General features: G+C 46.8%; 1 protein-coding gene across 3 annotated transcripts in view; it reads left to right on the forward strand.

The window, feature by feature from the left end:
- Positions 1 to 2333, forward strand: part of bcl10 (BCL10 immune signaling adaptor) — a 44798-nt gene extending 42465 nt beyond the window's left edge. For 2 of the 3 annotated variants that reach the window (XM_059983714.1, XM_059983715.1), the window contains one exon: positions 895 to 2333. In XM_059983714.1, the coding sequence (XP_059839697.1) occupies positions 895 to 1265 (371 nt within the window). In that variant the 3' untranslated portion in view covers positions 1266 to 2333. The other variant, XM_059983716.1, reaches the window with a different exon arrangement.
- Positions 2334 to 13133: the final 10800 nt, after the last annotated feature.

Here is a 13133-nt window from a genome sequence, read left to right on the forward strand (position 1 = left end):
GGGGTGGGGGGAGGGAAAGAAAGGTTATTTCTGTCTTCTTGCCTCTCATAATCCTATAAATCGCCATCAGATCTCCCCTCAGCTTCCGGCACTCCAGAGAAAACAACCCAAGTTTGTCCAGCCTCTCGTTACGACCTCTCTCTGATCCAGGCAGCGTCCTGCTGAACCTCTTCTGCACACTCCCCAAAGCCTCGACATCCTTCCTGTAATGTAGTGACTAGAACTACACCCAGTTCTCCAAGTGTGGCCTGACCAGTGTGTGATTTGGCTGCAGCGGGACTTCCTGACTGATGAAGGCAGGCAAGTGGTAAACTTTCTTTACCACCATGTTGACTTGTGTAGGTACTTTCAGGGAGCTGTGGATTTGCACCCCAAGATCCCTCTGTACATTAGTGCTCCTTAAGGTCCTGCAATTTAGAACACAGGAGGTTACAGGCTCTTTATCCCACAGCATTGTGCGGCCCCTTTAAACTACTCTAATCTTAATCTAACCCTCCCCCCCCGCATAACCATTTTTTCGATTATCTATGTGCTTCTCTAACAGATGTCAAATGTCCCTAATGTATCTACCTCTACCTCTGACATCCCCCCCTATACTTTCTTCCAATCACCTTCAAATGATGCCCTCCGGTACTAGCAATACGAGGCAACCCTTTGTGTACTGTTCCCCTTCCTCTTCCATTGGTCTTCCCAGAGTGCGGCACCTCACATGAGAACGCATTAAAGGCCGCCTGCCATTTCTCTGCCCAGATCTCCAGCTGATCTACATATTGATGTGTCCGTTGACTATCTCGTCCTCACTGTCCACAACTCCAACAGTTTGAGAATGTCTGCAAGCGTTCTAACCCTGTGGCAAGTGATTGCTAACACTGGTTTTATCCCCTTTCGTTGCAGGAGTCTTCTCGAGCAGCTATGATCCGGCGGAAGACATGTCCAAAAGGAACAACCTCTCCAGGTTCTGCTCGACTGACTCCAATAGTTTGAAGGGGATGGAGGTGAACATTCTGTGTCACCCGGAGGGGGAGTTCAGTCCTGAGCCGTCTGCCTCGCCCCTCCTCTCCCCTTTGGATCTGCAGTCCACCTCGTCGTTGGAGAACACTGCAATGATGAGCAACTTGGAGACCATGGCCACGACATTGACTCTGCCCAGACCAGGGGAGCCCGGAGCTCCGCCTCTCCCCCCCAAACTCCAGACGGAATCCACGGGAGCCTCCAGCAGCCCTAGTGACTCCGAATTCTTGCCCCTGAGGTCTCGCTCCCCATGACCCGTCACGGCCCTGACAAGAGCAGAGGTTTTTCGAAGGTCTGCCGTGGATTGTGGGGGAATGGAGGAGTGAGATTACGTGGTTTGAATTCTCGTGGTATTCTCTGTATCTTCATTATATTTTGGTTCAGAACCACACAATTTCTTTCTTTCTTCTTTGGGATTTTGGTTGTACTGAGGGCCAACAACTGCAGTTTGGGCTGCCTATCTACACCGTCCTGGCAAGGACGGCTTGACGTTGCTTGGAAGCACCTGGGTCTTTGGGGGCAGATGAGTGCCTGCAGTCAGCGTTTCCTCATCCACAAGTCTCTGGGGTGTGGGGAACTGTTTGCCATGTCACTTGATCATCTCAGCATCAACTATACTCAAGAAACTGATCCTGTCCAGGACAAAGAGACCAGAAGACATAGGAGCAGAATTAGGCCATTCAGCCCATTGAGTCTGCTCCACCATTCCATCATGGCTGATTTATTCAACCCCATTCTCCTGACATCTTCCCGTAACCTTTGGCATCCTGATTAATCAAGAACCTATCAACCTCCGCTTTAAATGTACCCAGTCACTTGGCCTCGACAGCCACCTGTAGCAAAGAATTCCACAGATTTACCACCCTCTGGCTAAAGAAATTCCTCCTCAGCTCTGTTCTAAATGGATGTCCTCAGGTCCTAGACTACCCCACTATAGGAAACACCCTGTCCGCATCCACTCTATCTGTGCCCTCGGGTCCTAGACTCCCCCACTACAGGAAACATCCTCTCCACATCCACTCTATCTGTGTCCTCTGGTCCTAGTCTCCCCCACTAAAGGAAACATCCTCTCCACATCCACTCTATCTGTGTCCTCGGGTCCTAGACTCCCCCACTGTAGGAAACATCCTCTCCACATCCACTCTATCTGTGCCCTCGGGTCCTAGACTCCCCCATAGGAAACACCCTGTCCACATCCACTCTATCTGTGCCCTCGGGTCCTAGACTACCCCACTATAGGAAACACCCTGTCCACATCCACTCTATCTAGGCCTTTCAATATTCGATAGGTTTCAATGAGATCTGACCCCCCCCCCCCCCCAACATTCTTCTAAACTCCAGAGCCATCAAAATGCGAGCACAAGAGTTAAGCCTGCTTGATTGTTCACAAGCCCAGAATCTCATTCCTCGCCACCGGTGCACCATGGCTGCAGAATGCGTCACCTACAAGATGCACTGAGGTCACTGTCCCGGGTTACCACAGTCGGCCATGTGTACTGGCAGCAGGCGTGTGTGGGGAGGGAGGTGGGGCTGAGACACCTTCAGAAGCTGCTGCAGCCTTTGGGGTGCAACTTCCAGCGTTTAGACCCAGTGAAGGTGAGAAAAACAGTGACACTTTCCCCTGCCAGCGGGGGAACGTGTGGGTGGTGGGGTCCCTCTTTGAAAGAGGCCCCGGCCCTCCCCACGGGGCTGAACTGCAAGTGGTTCAGGTGGTTCCATTTATGATCAGTGAATGTAACTGGAAATCCTCACTCTTCGCAGACATCTGCAAAAAACAGAACCCTTAGTGTCTGTCTCTCTCTCACAGAGACATCACCCATTTCACAGCAAATGGGGGGGTGGGGGGGAGACCAACGATAGTCAATGTTATGATATTCGTCTGCTGGGTCGCATTTTATTCCAACTCCAGAATTGGCAGCAAACTCCCCCCCCCCCCCCCCCCCCCATTGAGGGAACAGGATCACTCAACTACGGAGACTTCTGTCTGTCACAAAATCCTGATGTTCCTCAGTCGGCAGCACCACCATGGAATCTGTCGTCCACAGGGGCGTACCGGGAGAATGAAGGAAAACAGCTGTTTGGTTGGTGAGCTCCAAGAATTCATCTCCGTGAAAAACTGTAGTTTGAGCATCATTACAGATCAGGGACCTCTGACTCAACCCCAGCCACCTTGAAAAGGAAAGAAGGGACATTTAAAGAGAGGAATTTAAGCTGCTTCACAGATGAGCTCGAAGAGGCAGCCATTTGGTGTCATCTTAGCTCTGCCCACCTCGTGCTTATCAAACGGGAATTGCGAACAGTATGTGGGAGAACCTTAGAGACCCAGGCAGAACGAAGTTTCAGTGCAGAACCCTATACCTGGGGTCTTGTGTAGGAGATAGGTGGCGTTTCGGAGGGGAGGTTCGCCCGACGTGTTAAGATCTGTGTTGGTGCAAGAGATGACAGCCTGATGTGTCTTGTGGGGTCAGAGTTTCAACCCAAAACATTAGCAACTCCTCCCCGCACTCAGGTGCTGTTTGAATTGCTGATTGTGTGTTGCTCTACATTTGCGGTCCCTTGTTTCTCCAGGAATTCCAAATTAGAGCATAGAACACAGGACATTAGAGCACAGTACAAGCCCTTTGGCGCACAGTGCTGTGCTGATTTTTAACCTTCTCCAAGATCAATTTAACCTTTCCCTCCTACGTTGCTCTCCCGTCTTTCTATCATCTACTTGCCTCTCTAAGTTTCTTCAATGTCCCTAATGAATCTGCTTCTACCACCCCTGGTAAACCGTTCCATACACCACCCAGTCTCTGTCTCTAGCATGTTTCCTGTACTTTCCTCCAAACAATTTAAAATTATGCCCCCTTGTATTAGCCACTTCCATCTTCTGGTAACCAGTTGATCAATGCCTCATCATCTTGTACAGCTCTATCAAGTCACCTCTCATGCTCCTTTGATCCAAAGAGAAAAGCTCGAGCTCACTCAACATATTCTCATAAAACATGCTCTCTAATCCAGACAGCATCCTGGTAAATCTCCTCTGCATCCTCTCTAAAGTTTCCACATCCTTCCTATAATGAGAGGGCCAGAACTGACACAATACTCCAGTGTGCTCTCACCAGGGTTTCATAGAGCTGCAACATTACCTCACAGCTCTTGAACTCAGTCTGCCAACTAATAAAGGACAGAACCCCGTACACCTTCTTAAACACCTATCAACTTGTGCAGCAACTTTGAGTATCACACTCAAAATGCTGGGAGGAACTCAGCAGGTCAGGCAGCATCTATAGAGGGGAACAAACAGTCGATGTTACAGGCCGAGACCCTTCATCAGGACTGGAGAGGAAAGAGGAAGGCAGCACAGTAAAAAAGGGAGAGGCAGACAAGCTAGAGGGTGATAGGTGATGCCTGGGGGGGTAGGGAGGAGATGGTGTGAGAAGCTGGGAGGTAGAAAAGGTGATTACTGCTGCATTTTTCATCCTGTATATTCACAGTTGAAAGAATGAGCAAACTTCCAGGCATGTACTGATGGTGTAACCTGTCTGGACCTGTTTGAGGTTGGGCCAGTGTTTCATGATTCATTCACAGAAGATCACAGCAATGAGATTTCTGCCACCAGCACATAGTTTCATAGAAAAGTACAGCACAGAAAACATTCCATTCAGCCCATCTAGTCTGTGTGTGCCTACTCCCATGGAACTGCACTGGGACAGTAGCCCTCCATGTATCTATCCATTACCTCTCTTAAGTATCTGGCAGCACCAATGGAAATGACTAACCAGCCGACATTTTGGGCCAAGAGCCTTCTTCAGGACTAGAAAGAAAGGGGGAAGATGTCAGGATAAGGAGGTGGGCTGAGGGGAAGGAGCATAGCTGGAAGGTGATTGGTGAAGCCAGGAGGGTAGGATAGGTAGAGGACTGTAGAGGAAGGACTCTGATCAGAGAGGAACGTGGACCACAGGAGAAAGGGAAGGAGGATGGGCACCGGGGGGAGGTGACAGGCAGCTGAGAAGATGCTGAGCAACACAAATGCTGGAGAAACTCAGCAGGTCAGGCAGCATCTATGGAGAGGAATAAACAGTCGATGTTTTAGGCCGAAACCCTTCAGCAGGACTGGAAAGCAAGGGTTCTCCTTCCTTTGTCATTTCTGTAATGTCTCTCGTGGGCTCTAGATAACCCAAAGTGTTTTGCCACGTTCTCCCTGTAACCTTTGACGCCCTGACTAATCAAGAACCTATCAACTTCTGCTTTAAATATACCCAATAACTTGGCCTCCACAGTTGTCTGCAGCGATGATTTCTACAGATTCACCACTCTCTGGCTAGAGAAATTCCTCATCTCTGTTATAAATGGATGTCCCTCTATTCTGAGGCTGTGCCCTCTGGTCCTAGACTCTCCCTTCTATAGCAAACATCCTTTCCATATCCATTCTATCTAGCATGTGCCCAACACACCACAGTCTCCCTGGGTCCATGTCCAAGTACATTGGTGAGAGAGGGTTGGAGAGCAATGGGCCAAACATGGGGAGATGGGACTAGCATACTGGGCATGGTTAGCATAGGCAAGAAGGGCCAAAGGGCCTGTTTCTGTGTCGAGACTCTAGAGCAGGAACAATGCTTTTCTCTAATGGAAAAAAAATGTGTGGATTGTAAAGATGATATCAATGAACTAGTGAGTTAGAGGAACTCAGAAGGTCAGGCAGCTCTATAGAAAGGGATAAAATGTCACCATTTTGAGCCAAGATCCTTCCTCAGATGTGTATTAATTTTCACAGATGCTGCCTGACCTGCTGAGTTCCTCCTGCATTTTGTGTGTGTGTGTGTGTGTGTGTGTGTGTGTGTGTGTGTGTGTGTGTGTGTGTGTGTGTATACTCTGGATTTCCAGCACCACTTCTGTAGATCAGATTTTGATGTCCTCAGTGCTCGAACTGCAGTTTTTCTGTCATTAACTCCCCACCAGGGTGGATGTGAACGAGGATATAATTTTCCCACAGCAGGGACAATTAATTGAGTCTTTATTTGGATAACTAGAATTCCCTTAATGTTTAATCACTGTGGCATGCTCCGAACCAATCAGTCTCTGGCTGAATTTATAGTTGTGTCACTAAATACTTGAATTCAGGAAGCAGCCTTTCTTGTCCAATATTTGTGAAACAGCGGCTTCTGGTATAGTCAGCTCTCCCCAGCATGCTGCTGTGAATTAAATGGGCCCTTGTAAGATATTGCATTACCCCTGGTTCTAACCACCCGCAGTCTAATTATCGTTGGAACCTGATCTGAAGGAAAGGAGCTTTTCTTTTAAAGGTAGAGACACGAGACACAATGCTATTCTGGTTCAATGAGCCACACCACCCATCTTAACCTGGGCCTAATCACGGGACAATTTACATTTAACCTTCTGACCCAAACGTCTGGACAGTGGGAGGAATCCAGAGCACCCAGAGAAAACGCACGCACGCAGGAATTGAACTCTGAGTTCCACGGCGCTGAGCTGTTGGGAGTGTTGCACCAACTGCTACGCTACTGTTCTGAGGCATCGTTTTGCAAACAGTTGGTTCGTTAATGAAGACGCAGTTTTCAGCCCGAAACATCGACTGTTTATTCCCCTCCATAGATGCTGCTTGATCTGCTGGCCAGCACTTGTGTGTGTGTTACTTTGGATTTCCAGCATCTGCAGAATCTCACAGGACAGTATAGAACAGGAACAGGCCCTTCAGCCCACAACATTGTGCTGAACCAATTCAATTCATCTCATCTATCTACACAATGTTCATATCCTTCCATTTTCCTCACACTCATGTAGCTATCTAAACACCACTTAAAAGTCCCTAATGTATCTGTCTCTACCACCACTCTCTGTGTAAAAACACTTGCCCCTTCCATCCCCTTTGAAATTACCCCCTCTCACCTCAAACGTATGTCCTCTAGTATTTCACATTTCAACCCTGGGAAAAAGATCCTGTCTGTCTCCAGTAACTATGCCTCTCATAATCTTATAAACCTCCATCAGATCTCCCCTCAGCCCCTGCCACTCCAGAGAAAACAACCCAAGTCTGTCCAACTTCTCATTGTAGCACACTCCCTCTGATCCAGGCAGGGTCCTGGTGAACCTCTTCTGCGCCGTCTCCAAAGCCTCGACATCCTTCCTATAATGCAGTGACCAGAACTGTATGCAGTACTCCAGATGCAGTCTAACTAGAGTTTTATAAAGCTGCAACATGACTTCCTGACTTCTGCACTCAGTGCCTCGACTAGAAACAGGTTACCAGAACTGTCGCATATTGTGTTTATTTGTGTATGTGTATGTTTAAAGTTAATGAAACCACTAAGGGTTGCTCTAACTTAGTCTTAAGAATTTCCCGTTGACCTGTAGCATAAGTGGCTAATGATGTGGTTGAGAGTTAACAATGACAGTGGAAATTTTCTCACTGCTATCAATCACTACTTGTATGAGTTCTGTGTCATGTATCAATTAACAATCATCTGCATTCTACACAATGTGTCTAGTCAAAGGGTGATGGGATTTAATTTGTTAAAATAAACGTCTCTTTTTACCAACTCTTAATTTCCATATTTCCTTGTTCATTTTCCTCTGGGAGTTTTCTACAGTCATCAACTACCGCTCTCGATGGGGGCTCGACCATGGATGTTGGGTCCACACTGTCTATATGATACACAAGCCTGGCCAGTACGATATGGAGAGCAAGCTGTTGCCCGTGTAGCGAGCTCCCCCTCTCCACTCGGCTGATCATTTCAAAGGAACGGCAGAGACCGATACAGTCCAGCACCAGCGGTGTCACAGGAGTTGCCAGTCAGTGTTGAATTTGATGTAGACTGTGTTAGGGGCTCCCGCTTCAGGGTTTACTCCCGAAGCCTTCCCATGTGTGGTATAGGCTCACTAAATTTCCCCAACAAGTTTCTAAAGTTTAAAGAAGAACAGTCTTTTGTGATTACAGTATGCCTCTGTCTTCTGACTCAGATGTTAAATATTTTGTCCTTGTTTTGATTTTGTGACTGTTATCATTGTCTCACAACACCCTGAGATCCCAGCCACTTGAGCACTTCAGACTGACAATTGTACAGCAGTCCTGTACAGTCACAGAGTCATACAGCACAGACACCAACCCTTTGGCCCAACTCGGCCTTGCTGAACGAGATTGCTTTCTATTCTAATACTGACGAAAGGCCTCGGCCCAAAACAGCAAGAGTTTATTTATCTCCACAGGTGCTGCCTGACCTGCTGAGTTCTTCCAGCACCTTGTATTGCTCTGGATTTCCAGCATCTGCAGAATCTCGTGTCTATCCATGTACCTGTCCAGGTGTCGTGCAAATATTGTGAATGCACCTGCCTCCAACACTTCCCCTAGTAACTCGTTGCACACACATACCACCATCTTGGTGTAAATGTTGCCCCTCAGGTTCCTATTAAATCTCTTCTCTCTCATCTCTGCCCTTGAGTTCTTGATTCCCAAACCCCAAGAAAAAGACAGTGTATTCCCCTTGTGATTTTATACACTTCTATAAGATCAGTCCTCAGTCTGTTGCACCCCAATGAAATCTGCTTATCCCCTCTCCAAAACCCAATCCCTCAAGTCCATAAGACAAAGGAGCAGAAGTCGGCCATTCGGCCCATCAAGTCTGCTCCACCATTTCATCATGAGCTGATCCAATCTCCCCATAGTCCCATTCCCCATCCTTCTCACTATAACCTTTGATGCCCTGACTACTCAGATACCTATCAATCTCTGCCTTAAATACACCCAATGACTTGACCTCCACTACCGCCCATGGCAACAAATTCCGTAAATTCACCAGCTCCTGGCTAAAAAATTTTTTTTCGCATCTCTGTTCTGAGTGGGTGCCCTGCAATCCTCAAGTCATGTCCTCTCATACTAGACTCCCCCACCATGGGAAACAACTTTGCCACATTCACTCTGTCCATACCTTTCAACATTCAAAATGTTTCTGAGATCCCCCCATCATTCTTCTAAACTCCAAGGAGTACAGTCCGAGAGCGGTCAAACGTTCTTCATATGTTAACCCTCTCATTCCCGGAATCATTCTAGTGAATCTTCTCTGAACCCTCTCCAATGTCAGCACATCCTTTCTTAAATAAGGAGCCCAAAACTGTACACAGTATTCCAAGTGAGGTCTTACCAGTGCCTTATACAGCCTCAACATCACATGCCCGCTCTTATACTCTATTCCTCTAGAAATGAATGCCAACATTGCATTCGCCTTCTTCACCACCAACTCAACCTGGAGGTTAACCTTAAGGGTATCCTGCACGAGGACTCCTAAGTCCCGTTGCATCTCAGAACTTTGAATTCTCTCCCAATTTAAATAATAGTCTGCCCGTTTATTTCTTCTACCAAAGTGCATGACCGTACACTTTCTGACACTGTAATTCATTTGCCACTTCTTTGCCCATTCCCCCAATCTATCTGTCTCTCTGCAGGCTCTCTGTTTCCTCAGCACTACCGGCCCCTCCACCTATCTTTGTATCATCAGCAACTTAGCCACAAAGCCATCTATTCCATATTCCAAATCGTTGATATACAACGTAAAAAGAAGCGGCCCCAACACGGACCCCTGTGGAACACCACTGGTAACTGGCAGCCAACCAGAATGGGATCCCTTTATTCCCACTCTCTGTTTCCTGCCAATCAACCAGCGCTCTATCCACGTATGTAACTTTCCCGTAATTCCATGGGCTCTTATCTTGTTTAGCAGCCTCATGTGCGGCACCTTGTCAAAGGCCTTCTGAAAATCCAAATACACAACATCCACTGCATCTCCCTTGTCTAACCTACTTGTAATTTCCTCAAAAAATTGCACTAGGTTTGTTAGGCAGGATTTTCCTTTAAGGAAACCATGCTGAGTTCTGCCTATCTTGTCATATGCCTTCAGGTACTCCGTAACCTCATCCTTAACAATCAACTCCCAACAACTTCCCAACCATCGATGTCAAGCTAACAGGTCTATCATTTCCTTTTTGCTTCCTTGCCCCCTTCTTAAATAGCGGAGTGACATTTGCAATCTTCCAGTCCTCCGGAACCAGGCCAGAATCTATTGACTTTTGAAAGATCATTGCTAAAGCCTCCACAATCTCCATAGCTACTTCCTTCAGAACACGAGGGTGCATTCCATCTGGTCCAGGAGATTTATCTATCCTTAGACTATTCAGCTTCCTGAGTACTTTCTCTGTCATAATTGTGACTGCGCATATTTCTCTTCCCTGACACCCTTGAATGTCCGGTATATTGCTGATGTCTTCCTCAGTGAAGACTGATGCTCATTCAGTTCCTCCACCATCTCCATATCTCCCATTACAATTTCTCCAGCATTATTTTCTATCAGTCCTTTATCTACTCTCACCTGTCTTTTACTCTTTATATACTTGAAAAAGCTTTTAGTATCCTCTTTGATATTATTTGCTAGCTTCCTTTCATAGTTCATCTTTTCCCTTTTAATGATCTTCTTAGTTTCCTTTTGTAAGCTTTTAAAAACTTCCCAATTTTCTGTCTTTCCACTAAATTTTGCTTCCTTGTATGCCCTCTGCTTTGCTTTTACTTTGGCTTTGACTTCTCGTCAGCCATGATTGCATCCTTTTTCCATTCGAAAATTTCTTCTTCTTTGGAATATATCTGTCTTGCATCTTCCTCACTTCTCGCATAAACTCCAGCCACTGCTGCTCTACTGTCCTTCCCGCTAGTGTCCCTTTCCAGTCAACCTTGGCCAGTTCCTCTCTCAGGCCACTGTCATTTCCTTTACTCCGCCGAAATACCGACACATTGGATTTCGACTTCTCTTTCTCAAATTTCACAGTGAACTCAATCATGTTGTGATCACTGCCTCCTAAGGGTTCCTTCACTTCCATCTCTCTAATCACCTCTGGTTCATTACACAATACCCAATCCAGTACAGCTGATCCCCTAGTGGGCTCAACAACAAGCTGTTCTAAAAAGCCATCTCGCAGACATTCTACAAATTCTCTCTCTTGAGATCCAGTGCTGACCTGATTTTCCCAATCCACTCACATGTTAAAATCCCCCACAATTATCATAACACTGCCCTTCTGGCAAGCCTTTTCTATTTCCTGTTGTAATTTGTAGTCCACATCACTGCAGCTGTTTGGAGGCCTGTATATAACTGCCATCAGGGTCCTTTTATCCCTGCAATTTCTTAGCTCACCCCATGAAGATTCTGTACCTTCCATCCTATGTCAACTCTTTCTAAGAGTTGGTGGTCACCATCACCGAGGAGATGGAGGTGGACTTTAGGAGATCTAGGCCTCATATGGAGCCAGTGATCATTAATGGAGAATGTGTGGAGCAGGTTAAGACCTACAAGTATCTGGGAGTGCAGTTAGACGAGAAGCTAGACTGGACTGCCAACACAGATGCCCTGTGCAGGAAAGCACAGAGTCGACTGTACTTCCTCAGAAGGCTGGCGTCATTCAATGTTTGTAGTGAGATGCTGAAGATGTTCTATCGGTCAGTTGTGGAGAGCGCCCTCTTCTTTGTGGTGGCATGCTGGGGAGGCAGCATTAAGAAGAGGGACGCCTCACGTCTTAATAAGCTGGTAAGGAAGGCGGGCTCTGTCGTGGGCACAGAACTGGAGAGTATGACATCGGTGGCAGAGCAGAGGGCGCTGAGTAGGCTACGGTCAATCATGGAAAACCCTGAACATCCTCTGCACAGCACCATCCAGAGACAGAGAAGCAGCTTCAGCGGCAGGTTGCTGTCAATGCAATGCTCCTCAGACAGGATGAAGAGATCATTACTCCCCAACGCCATTCGGCTCTACAATTCAACCACCAGGGGCAAGACATGTTAAATGCACTTTAGTAAACTATTTAAGAACTTTTTAAAAGCTATTTATTAATGCTTTTTGGGAGGGTGATTTTAGATGCATATCATATTTATACTGAGTTAAATACTGTATGTAATTAGTTTTGCTACAATAAGTGTATGGGACACTGGAAAAATGTTGAATTTCCCCTTGGGGATGAATAAAGTATCTATCTATCTAATGATGTAATAACATTTCTTACCATTAAAGCCACGCCACCCCCTCTACCTACCTACCTATACTTCTGATACACTGTGTATCCTTGGACGTTCAGCTCCCAGAGACATGCATCCTTTAGCCACGTCTCAGTGATGGCCACAATATCATACCTGCCAATCTGTAACTGTACAACAAGATCATCCACCTTATTCCTTATGCTGCATGCATTTAAGTATAACACATTCAGTCCAGTAATTTGGTACTTTTTGCATTGATTGCACCGCAACTCATCCCAATGGCCGCAAACTTGCCCCATCACCTGCCTGTCCTTCCTGACTTCCTTACTGCTCACCACCTTAGATCTATTTCTGTTTTCCCTCTCCTCCACTCCATCATTCCAGTTCCCATCCCCCTGCCAAATTAGTATAAACCCTCCCTAACAGCTCTATTAAACCTTACCGCCAGGGAAGGTCCCCCTAGGGTTCAAGTGTAATCCATCCTTTTTGTACAGGTCACACCTGCCCCAAAAGAGGTCCCAATGATCCAGAAATCTGAATCCCTGCCCCCTGCTCCATTCCCTCAGCCACGCATTTATCCTCCACCTCATTCTATTCCTATTCTCACTGTCGCGTGGCACGGGCAGTAATCCCGAGATTACTACCTTTGTGGTCCTGCTTTTCAACTTCCTTCCTAACTCCCTATATTCTCCGTTCAGGACCTGTATAAGGCTGTGTCCTTTTTAAATCTTTCCCCCTTCACTGCCCGCCGTCACACGCCTGCGCAGTGCCGCCTCTCTTAACTCTGATGAGAATAAGAGTAAGTCGAAATGGCTCCCGCCACTCTCCTGTTCTGATCCTCCGACTTCCTTCTCCAAAAAGGTCCTGGTAACATCCTCATGAATCTTTTCTGTCCACTTTCCAGTTTAATAGCATTTTGTTCCCAAATTCTGGAACTTCCTCTCTGCTTTTCTCTCTTTCTAATATATTCTACAAAGTTGCCTCTCTAACTAAATGGTGGCCCACTCACTCAGAGGAGGCAGGCCAGGCAGCATCTATTTAAAAGAGTATAGTCGACGTTTTGGGCCAGGACCCTTCATCAGGTCTGAGCAGCAACAGGCACCAACAC

The sequence above is a fragment of the Hypanus sabinus genome, chromosome 11 (genome assembly GCF_030144855.1).
Source record: "Hypanus sabinus isolate sHypSab1 chromosome 11, sHypSab1.hap1, whole genome shotgun sequence".
In the NCBI taxonomy this organism is placed as follows: Eukaryota; Metazoa; Chordata; class Chondrichthyes; order Myliobatiformes; family Dasyatidae; genus Hypanus; species Hypanus sabinus.